Genomic DNA, 11,366 nt, shown 5'->3' with positions numbered 1-11,366 from the left:
CATATTTGCCCCCTTCAGTTGCACCAGCTGGACAGACTCTGACCAAGATCGAGACGCTGCGCCTCACCATCCGCTACATCTCCTACCTGTCGGCTCACTTGGGCATTAGTGAAGAGGCGCTGGAGCAGAGGAGATCCTCTGCCTTTGTGGAGAAGCCCCAAACTCTAAATCAGTACCTGGATCAGCCAGTAACCAGATACAGCACACAAGAATCAGCTTGTAGCACCCTGAACACCGAGCAGCTGTCCTTTGTGCAGCCCTCATACCAGGTATGCTCACATCATGGTTGTAATGTTTCAGTGTTTCATTACTTTTTAAAGTGAATAACATTTGTAATGGTCTCCTTTTTTCATTCACAATGTTTTCCTAGCTTTGATGCATATATTGTTTCTGCCATCAGGTTTGTGGTGGAGTTCCCTTTAATGGCGGCCAGCATTGGATGCCACAGCAACTACAACATAACTCCTTCTCTGGACACTGTTGAAAAAGGTTCCATCAGTCAACTCGACCATTTTCATTGCAACAATGAACTCTAACAACATTTATGAACAAGGCTTCTCATCTTTGTTTTTTTGAACAAAATATGTATAAGATCTGTGTTACTTTTTGCAATAGTGTGTATTTATTAAGCTTTCATTATGTGACCACAATAAAATGTATTTATAAAAAAAATGACTCTTTATTTTGAAGGATTTGCTCCTGGATTTCCAGTGCTATGATCACTTTTACACACTCGACAGATGAATCACGCAGACTTGGCTTTTGGCCCCTGTTTCCTTACACAAACAGCTGTCAGCAGGACATTTAGGATCTGAACAGGCATCACATCCCCTCTAAAGTCCTTAAGGAAAGACTCCCACTAAGACCAGTGACAACTGAGCTAGGACCAGTTAAGCGCCAACTTTTCTGCCCTGTGTAAACATGACTGGTGGTTCAGGACTCGAAAATAAGTAAGCGCATGATAAATATAATATATAATTCATTATGATTCAGGACTTCTCACTTGTCTGTCAGGTTAGCTAAATATCCAATTAAATAAAAATCATTCTTTAAATATGGAGATACAAAATGTTCCAGTTTAATATGGATTTTATTTCCATGTTATCCATCAAATATTGCAAAAATATATATAGGAATGCAGCCTATCAAGTGCAGAATATCCAATTTTGTTGTGTTAAATTAGTATAAAAATGTAAATGTTACTAAGTACATACAATATTAAAATGCATCATCCTAATACAACACTTGGTTTGTGAATCTTTGTTTATAAAAAGGGTTAATCAAAGCCTTGCATTTAAAATGGCTTCATCATATTAAGCAGCGTATTTATAACAGTCAGGATTTACATTAGAAAGAAGTGTTAAATTGGAGAAGATGATTCACTGGTGAACCATTCAAACACCATTTCCTTGTTCACGGCCACCCAGTTCATGTTGGTCTTGGTTCTCTCCAGCGCCTGCTCGAGAGCCATGGCTGCTGAGCCCAACTGCCCCGCATGGTCTTCTTTGAACTGCAGTAACTGATAGAGAATGGATGAGAATGCTAACTGTGATTTAACTGTGCATGAAGAGGATTGTCTTTGCCATCACACTTATGTAACAGCATCTGAGCAAGAACTAATGTCCGTCTAATTAATATTATTTTCATTGCAAATTGAGAACGTGAAATGGAAAAGGTCAGAAGACTCTGAAGGAAAAACAAAAAAACAAGACATATTAAATGCTGTACCTGGTTGTACTCAAACTCAGAGGAGAATCGTTCGGTGACTCCACTAATTAAACCTCCAAGGGAAAACGATCCACCACCATAGCTGAAGAAAAACACAAACAAGACAGGCCTTGATTACACTGCAAATAACCAAAGCCAAAACTCACACTCTGCATGCTGTTATCTCTGTCAGCTCTTTTCTCCAATTGGTGCTGTATATTAAATGCTAATGTCTGCATGAATGCACGTAGACTCTCAGCGTCATATTTTACTTTTTCTAACCGGGTCAAGGGTCATGCTGGAGCCTTTCCCAGCAGATATCGGGCACGAGGCGGGATACAATTTTTACATCACCAATTCACCTAATTTGATGTTTTTGGTGGGAGGAAGCCCGAGAACCCGGAGAGAACCCATGCAGACACGGAGAACATGCAAACTCCTCAAAGAAAGGCTGCAAGTCGGATTCGAACCTGTGACCTTTCTGTGAGGCAACAGCGCTAACCAATGGGCCACTGTGCTGCCCTCCAACTCTTACATGTTCAAGCAAATAAAGATTCACACAGAACAAAGATAGAATATTGGACTAATTTGTGCATCCAACAACATCTGAGACAAATATCCAATATTTAATTAACGTTTCTATCAGGAGGCCTAGCCTGACACTGCACTACTCGTTCAGGTATTCTATAGCAGCAGCACCATTCGATGTCACAAACATGCGGGCATGACGACAAACTCACTCATTGAATATAAAGTCCCACTTGGCTCTGACAAAATCCCATGCCAGAGCCTGACCAATGGGGTTACTAGCAATAGAAGTTATGGCGGAGGTGGCATCCTGCTTACGGATCTTCTCCGGGTCCAGACAGTAGTCCAGATACCTGAAACACATTAAGTGAGGACAAAAGCCTGATGCACTCAGAGGGCGCTGCAGAACGTGAAGCAGCCTAACAAAGAACAAACATTGAAATGTAATCCAACACTAAGTCAGTGCTACTGACCTGTTCAGCAGCCAGGGCTGTGTGGAGCAGGACAGACCATGCATGAGTTTATCAGCTTCTGAAGCAATGGTAGCATTCTTATACATACGCCAAGCAAAGTCCCACTCAGCCACTCCTCCTGCAGCAATTGCATTGCAGTACACCGTGGATTTCAGGTTGGGATCAATCCTGCAGTAATCACGGAGATGACAAAGAGTAAAATGACAATGGTGAAGGACGATAAGGGCTCAAAGACAAAGAAAAGCATTGAATGTAATTTATTTTCAAGAATGAAATCATGAAAGAAACGAGTGGAGCGTGAACACACGTGTTGTTAGCCGGGTTATTCATCCACTCGCTGAACCAACCAGTGGTCAGCTTCGCACATCCTTCCACTCCAGTGCTGCAGGCCAAGGAGATAGCATTCACCTGGTTGTACCTGGATGGGGACGGAAGAGTGTTTGAGAATAATCCACCTGGGATTCAGATTAATTCTGTGCGATCCATCTCAGGGATCTATGTGCACAGATTGTGCATGTTGAAATGTTAACGGTACATCATTGAATTACCGTAGAAAGAAATGAGTAATTATACTCTGATTTGCATTAATGCATTGAGCTGTAATTGTGCTTTTGTTGGGCTCCGCACAGATGGGGGTCGAAGCGATAAATACTACAATATAATTTTAACAAGTTTTAATAATGGAATAAAATCGGTAACAGTGAGAGAGAGGAAGCTGAGCCTGGTACTTCCAAAGTGGTTTTCCCTAAGGATGATTTAGGATGTAATAAAGGACATTACGGTTTGCATCCTTACTGGTCAGTGTGCTTCTCTGGGATCTTTGTCCAATTTGCTGTGATCTCGCTGAAGTGCATAAACAGAGGAGTGACCTGTTTCTTTATGTAGGCCTGCAAATGAACACACTTTATTATCTCATTTATCTGTTTTAAAATGGCAACGTGTCACCAAGCAACGAAAGCGTCACAGTAGAGCAACATATAACATACAGACGTATGATCCTGTACAAACCTGCATCGGGCCGTACACCTTGCTGCGGTCAAACATGAGGAAGAAGTAGCCTAAGTTATGGCTGGCTGTCTGCCAGGGCATGTAGTCCACCTCTTTGTTTAGGAACTTGGTTGTCATCAGAGCCAGAGTTGTGTTCACCAGCTTTGCCCTGAAAGCAGCAAATACGCTCTCAACAAAAACGCCTTGAAGAGGAAGAAAAAAAAAAGGCCTTACCTTGCAAGGTTGAAAGCATCATCTATAATTTGCACTCGGTTGATGATTGGAATATCCTGAAAAGTAAGCAGTTAATAAAATGAATGGCTTCGTGGGCCATTGTCAGTGATTTAAAAGGCCATGCAGCCTCGATGGTGCACCTGTGCAACCTGTATACCTGGTGTCGGGAGCTCAGCTTGGCGAGGAGACGCTCCCAGTTCTCCGAGTCGTAGTTCACCCTGTAGAAGCCCTTCATGTCTACGTTGGCCACCAGCCAGTCATTCAGACCAAGTGTCATGTTCGGATTTGTACCTGATTGTGAGGAGTCAAATATTTAGCGTTCAGTTCATCCTTCAACGCTCTTAGCTCAGCATGAGTACCTGCAACATGGCCTACCTTCACCGTCCGTAAGCCAGTAGTGCTGCTCAGCCCCGCCAGTCTTGATCCATGTAACTGGGACAAACCACTTGTAGCTGCAGTCAACCATTCAAAAAGACAGAACGAGTTTGACTCGTGTTTAATGCCACCTTGTTCTGTATATTAAGCCTGTTGGTGTTGAACTAAAAATAGCTCCTACTCGAACTCCGATGGCGTGTCCACGACAGAGTCTGGATCCAACAAGAAGTGTTTCTGGGTAATTTTTCCAGTTTGGGTGTTGATGGTGACGACTGGGAAACCCATCTGTAAGATCCAGCGGTTCATGATGTCCTCTATAGGGAAGGGCAGCTCTATGCCAGCTTTATTCACCTCCTGGGGACAGGACATGCAAATTAGGTTGTATAAATGCCTACAAAGGATTTAATTGTTGTATTGTGATTTATTTATTTTTGCACAGCGTTTCTTAAATTTTTCTGATGGTGACCCAAGCCCCCTAGAAAGAGCATTGGGCTTGAAAGCAAATGTGACATAAACAGACTTTGATGCTCCAATGCCATTTGATGCACGTGGGTCCGGGAATATTTTTCCCATAAGCGTGAAATTAGAAAAAAACAACTGTAAAACAGTGACTATGATATTTTTCTAATTGTAGTTCCAAAGTGATTAGTTTCAATTTCACAATTGGATCAATTCAGTTCGATATTCAGTTTGCAAATTACCGTACATTAAATACAGAACAAGCATTGATTAGACGTTAACAGTCTGATGCGACAAACACAAGTTAAATGTTGCTCTATTTGCATTCAATTTAGCTACGTTACTTTTTTATGGCTTTTTTAGAAAATTAATACTTTTGAATTAAGGTTTTGAGCGGGCATTTCCTATATCGACAGATATCTTACCATTTGCAGGTGTCTCCAGAGATCCTTGTAGACCGTAGTATTATACTTGAACTCCTCCAGGTATGACTGTAGATAAAAAGAAAATCTACTGATACACTGTAGTTGTGCTTTTGTGGGGGAACGAGATACAGGTCAGTAGTGTGGATATAACACCATGAACAAAATAAAAGACCAGGTAAAGATTAGCTGTACTCACATGGAGTCCCTTGGAAAAGACGTCCTCAGTGATAAAGTTTGAGAGCATCCTCAGGACTGCAGCTCCCTGAAATGAAAAATGGGAGGAAAATGACCATGTCAGTGGGATAGAGCTTTTTAAAATTGTTATTCTCTAGTTCTTTTTTTGTTTTTTACAGTTCAATATCTAGACTCCCGAGTTAAAAAAATACTGCACCTTGCTGTATGTGATTGAGTCAAACAGCTGATTGATGTCCTCTGGCTTCTGAATGTCCTCCACATTGGATGAAAGGGGATGGGAGGAGGCTAAAGCATCCACACCCATCACACCAATAATCTCATTCAGAACGATCAAATCTGGCTGCAATATACACAAACACACGTTCGTTTGTAGCATTGGCTGAGACTGGACACTTTCCCAGTGAAGATGGATTTCAGTATATCCTATATTCAGCATTCAATTTCTCAGCTAGAACAAGGCATTGCCAGGTAAGAACAGAGCTCACCATAGTCCACGTTGGTTCAGTGTAATTGGCTCCGAGATAAGAGACGTAGGTAGCAAACCCCTCATTGAGCCACAAGTCATTCCACCACCTCATGGTCACCAAGTTTCCAAACCACTGGCAGGACAGAGCAGCATCCTATTAGCACTCTTCAACACTAAACCCGGTTACTGCAAACTGGTATGAATGTGCTTTGGTGTTATACCATATGAGCAAGTTCATGTGAGATGACTATTGCCACCCACTCCTTGTCTCCATTGGATGACATGGCAGGATCATATAAAAGGGAAGTTTCTCTGTAGGTGATCAGGCCCCAGTTCTCCATGGCTCCAGCACCGAAGTCAGGAAGAGCGATCTGGTCTGAAAAATAACAAAGAGGGAATTTTCTTTCTTTTTCTTTTGTGACTGCTATTTTTTGCCTTAGAAGGTAATTTGTTACTGTGTTATTTAATTTATTCAATGCATCATTGTAAAATTATATTACTGTTAAGTATTTGTATATATTATTGTTTTCTTTATCTATTTCTGCACTATGTACAGTTAATTATTCTGTTTTTTGTTGAGTGGAGCATTGCTGCTGATATAATTTCCCTAAGTATTCTGATTCTGATATTGATTAATAAAATAAATATCTTTGTCTGTGTGGATGCATCATCTATACCTGACTTTCTCAGGGGGTAAGGAGAATTGTAGTAGTCCTCAAAGAATGCCAGTATCGGTCCGGTTTTCTGCAGGGCATAGTCTCCTTGGTTCTCCTCAATAGCTTTCCTGCGAGCCCAGATCCTGATCTGGAAAACAAACATTGCTTCACCAATCCAACAAAGCAAATGTCCAGCAGAGGGCAGCATAGAGAGGACAGAGGACTGACTGGACAGAGCAGCAACCAGCCGCTGTTTGAATCCATTTGATGCCTCAGTGCCATTTACTTATAGATCATGGCTTTAACAGCAGTATATGCATTTTTAACAACTGACTGTAATTTTATTTCAATCAATCTTGCGGTTCTGAGTGATCATCTTTTTCTTTAATTAATGTCACAACATGCACAATGGCTCAAAAAAGGGGCTCTCTCACACAGCTGCAGGTTCTATTGTGCTACATCAGTTTCAATCATAATTCAAGCTGTAGTTGTTACAGTGGTACTATAACAGCCGGAACAGGAGGACAAAAAGCAGTATTAGTAGCAGTGGTAGTCGGACGCTACAGTACTGTAGACACATGTAGAGAATGTATTGATCACTTTTTTGGGGGGCTGGTTACACTCTTTAGTGAGATCAAGACATCCGAATATGCAGCAGCTCATAATGTTATTTTGTTTATTAAATATTCAAAATTCTTACAATATAAACATATACAGGAAAATAGTTCCAATGCTGAATAACCACCTATAACTGAATATTATGCAGCCAATTATCCATATATAATGTTGTTCCAGTAAGGTGTAATAAATACTTACCATGACAGCTGCACCAGGTTCTGTCCCGACAAACTCAAAGTCACACACAACAAATGCCAGCAGGTAGGTCGACATAATCTCTGTTGGTTTAAATCTTGTGTAGAGTAAATCCTGGCCATCCACACTGATGCTAACTGGTTCTGCGTGTGGAAAAGGACAACAGCATAATTATTATAAATGCGGAGTTGCAGGCTCATTGGGCGCTAATGTGTCACAGCAGAAGGCTGTATGTTTGTAGCCACAGTAGTAAGAGTTATATATATATATATATATATACAGTATACACACACATGGATAGTTCACATGTAAATGTTGCCCTGGACACTGAAACAAGGACTTGCCATAGTTCATGCTGTTTGAAAGAGCCTTCGTATTGTTGGGATGTATGAGGCTTATGTGGAAGACAGCTTTCATGGCCGGTTCATCAAAGCAGGGGAACGCTTTCCTGGCATCCGTTGGCTGCATTTGAGTCGTGGCCAAAACTCTGGCAACAGTAGATCAGATAAAAAGCCATTTTATTGAATGCTCAAGGCTCAGATAAAGTCTGTGTTTTAGAAGATGTTATGTTCACCTTTTTACATCTCTCTCAACGTTGCTGTCAGCAATTACATTTCAGTAACACACCGGAATACGCGAGTGTGTTGTTTTTAGCTGTGTGTTAACTCGTGAATACAGTTGAGAATGTTTTTCCTGTCAGAAGTTCTGTTTGAATTTACTGTACGATTGACTTCTGTTGAAGTCCATGCATTAGTAAGAATAGAAGCTCTTGCTCATTGATTCTGAGGAAAAGAAACCAATACCTGTAATTTATTTTCTGTTGCTTTTCTAACAGGAAACCTGAAATGTTTCTATGCAACCGATCAGCAGTGTGGCTGTTCGTTCCAGCAGCGCTCAGGAACGGTTTTCACAGAGCTGTCTACCACAGTGTCTCTAAATACGTCCACTAGGAGTCTCAAAAAGGACATATTTTAAATCATCACATCCCATAGTGGTTTTAAATATAACAGAGTATGCAATTCATTTTTCTGTTCTTTCCATTTCAATCTTTTTTATTTTGTACTGAATTTACAGTAAAAGTATAAAGGATTCAATGCTTTTCTCATTTTACTCTCAGTCAATAAGTACATTTCCCTGAATGAACAACCATGTCAGAAAAGTTCAATTTTGGTTTAAACCCATGTTTTCAATGTCTGTAAAGTGGTCAGTGGGTTTAAGGCCGGTTCCACGACTACACATTAGGTCTTATCTCGTGAAACTAACTAGAAATATTCAGCAAATTGTTTAATTTGATTTCGCTTTCATTTGAATAAATCTAATAAAGTTTCAAATTAAGAGCATCATACCTTCTCACTCCATCTTCCATGTATTCGCTTCTGTAAAATCCTCCGAGGTCATCAGCCAGTTCCCCAATGAACTCAGTGTAGAGCTCATACGTGCTGTCGGGCTGCAGCAGGCCGCTGAGCTGGATCACAAGGTACTGGGTGGGAACCTCCAGCCATGTCATTGTCATGTCGGGCGCAGTGGCTCCATGGAGGCCCCTGAGCTTGCCGTGATATCCATCAAAGGTGGTGAGGTTCAGCCTGTTGGAGTGGATGATGATGAGGTCGGTCTCCGTCACACATCTGAAGACCACAGTGCAGTTTCCAGTGAATATGAATAATCCGTCTTTGTTGGTCTCCAGCCGGGGCCACAGGGTCACGTTGTAGGAGACGGGAGCGAGGGACTCTGGAAGTCGGTAGCTCTGCCAGGGCTCCTTCGGCGTGGAGGGCGTGGTGGTCGTGACGGTGGGGCCGGTTGTGGTTGCAGGTGTCGCTTCATTCTTGGACTTCTCCTGAGAGTAAACCACAGATAGAGCTATGATGGTGGAGACGGCGGCGATAGCCACAACCGCACAGGCTACTGCCACCGCCTTGCTGATGTAGACACCTTTTCCCATGACTCCAACCGAGAACAACTAGACAGAAGCAACGAGAGTGGTTGCTTTCATGCTCTGCCTTGTTAGATTCAGCCCAGAGTTAATGGTTCATCTTCTGGGCGGGGGAAAACAGCTGAAAGTACGATACTGAGCTGAAAAAGTCCTTGAGATAAGAGGGAATCCTCCCTATCGCTAAACTCCCTACCTGCATCACAGCCCAGAATAAAGAGTCTTGTTGGAAGCTCGGTTGTCTTTACTCTATTTATTCAATGCCGTAAATTGTGTAACAGAAGAAATATAGTATGTGTCTGCATATGTGTGAGTGTGTGTGTGAGAGAGAGAGAGAGAGAGAGAGAGAGAGATCTGACTTTCTGACAGTGAAGAAGCCAGAATTGCATAATGAAATGGGCTAAAGAGATGTTTATGGGACTGGATCAACTTTTATTTAGTCTCAAATGTTGCAAACTCGACATTTTCTTTGGTCGACCGAAACAACTGTGGCTTTAAGAAATGCTTCCAAGCCAATGCTGAAACAGAAACACATAGTTTGTTCTCGGGCAGCAAAGAAATATATTTTTATGGCTTTTGGTCAGCAAACTGAATGAAAAGAAGAGATGGTTCATCTCGCAAATGTAATTAATTAAGGAAAACCGAAGCATCTGTGTGAGCAGAGTAAAAAAAAAAGGAGTAGTGTTAAATAATCATAAGGTCAAAAGGTACTGCAAGAGATGATTACACTGAAGACTTGGCAATGTCATGTTGATCAGAAGGGTATCAATTTTAAATGATGATGTGGAAAAAAGTCCCAATTTGCAACATTTGGAAACACATTGTAATCAATTATCAATCACATGCTTCTCCCAATTCTGTGGGGATTCCTTCCTAATCAGATTGTTGTTATTTTAGTGTCTATCTTGCAGATTGACAAGAAAAAGGATACAAATATTTGAGATAGAACTTCAAACTCATGGACCCATCCCCCACACTGACTGTTCTGGTCTCATTGGAACCAGCATTCATTCTGACGCACATTTGTTTTTGGGTTTTTGCACAGGTCTGTCTTTCTGGCCACTAGCACATGCATACACACAATAACCAAATTACCACCTTCCCTCAAGCAAATGTTTCACCTTAAATGTAGTTATTTTCATCTCAAATGTTGAGGTAGCCTTTCACCTGCAATCACCTGAATCCCATTTTAAAACGGCCACATGGCGAAGTTGAAATTTTCTCTCAAATGTATATATATATTTTTTGTAATTTACTGACATGCACAAATTGTATTTTATTGCCACAAACACACATACAACACTTTTTGATACACTTTTATTTCTAAAACTGCACAGTTTTCCTGCTGTAATGCAAGAAACACAAAGAAAAAAAAAGTGAAGGGAGGGAGGGTACAACATAAATTACAAAGGTCATAAACGCAGCAGCAACTCAAAACCACTGAACCCTATGCATTCCAAACATGATGTGTCATTAGAGCCTCCCTTCCTGAACGCATACATCTTTCATTCTCTATGCTCACTTCCTGAGGGTGATGTCACTTCAGACCTTCTCTAAGAAAGTCAGGGACATGACCACTTTCACAGTTTGTCTTACAGCAACACTCCCTATAACACCTCTGTTCATTATTCTGCAGATGATCAAGTATCATTGTCAATTCAGTGTAAAGTCGGTCAGGATAATGTATGTAGAAAAAGCGCTAATATGTCTCCGTCTATTCACTGAAGAGGGACTGACCCTCATTATACAGTCCTTCAATGCTAAGGAACGATTGAACAGGAAACCTGATAGAAATATGAAATTATCATTTTTTAACAAAGCAGTCATTTGGGAGAATGAACACATCTGTATATGCAATTGAATGGAAATGGAGTATGAAGCAAACATCCTATCAGGATCAGGGTGGCTAATTACATTCACAGGTTTCAGCCACTTGTAAAAGTAATGTCAGTGAACTCTGAAACCGTTCTACAAGTAGATAAATGTCCGAGATTTATGATATGAATGCATTAAATAATACAAAGCAGGAAGAATAAAATTATGTGAACTATGACAGAAAGATAATTACATTATTTTATTTTGAAAGTGAAAGAAATGTTACGAAAGTAAAAGCTATTGTTA

General features: G+C 40.9%; 1 protein-coding gene across 1 annotated transcript; it reads right to left on the bottom strand.

The window, feature by feature from the left end:
* Positions 1-1,360: 1,360 nt before the first annotated feature.
* LOC137912607 (aminopeptidase Ey-like) lies at positions 1,361-9,257 on the bottom strand. The gene is made up of 20 exons (XM_068756744.1): positions 8,665-9,257; positions 7,663-7,805; positions 7,322-7,461; positions 6,527-6,653; positions 6,071-6,225; positions 5,869-5,982; positions 5,580-5,723; positions 5,385-5,450; positions 5,189-5,254; positions 4,486-4,658; positions 4,305-4,381; positions 4,087-4,220; positions 3,930-3,985; positions 3,717-3,864; positions 3,504-3,595; positions 3,016-3,126; positions 2,709-2,876; positions 2,448-2,588; positions 1,729-1,810; positions 1,361-1,519 (listed from the first exon to the last, which is right to left on the bottom strand). Exons 1-20 carry the CDS (start codon positions 9,255-9,257, stop codon positions 1,361-1,363), a joined length of 2,889 nt encoding a protein of 962 aa, XP_068612845.1.
* Positions 9,258-11,366: the final 2,109 nt, after the last annotated feature.

Source organism: Brachionichthys hirsutus, unplaced genomic scaffold (assembly GCF_040956055.1).
Source record: "Brachionichthys hirsutus isolate HB-005 unplaced genomic scaffold, CSIRO-AGI_Bhir_v1 contig_202, whole genome shotgun sequence".
Classification (NCBI taxonomy): domain Eukaryota; kingdom Metazoa; phylum Chordata; class Actinopteri; order Lophiiformes; family Brachionichthyidae; genus Brachionichthys; species Brachionichthys hirsutus.
This window is presented reverse-complemented; position numbering and strand designations above follow the sequence as displayed.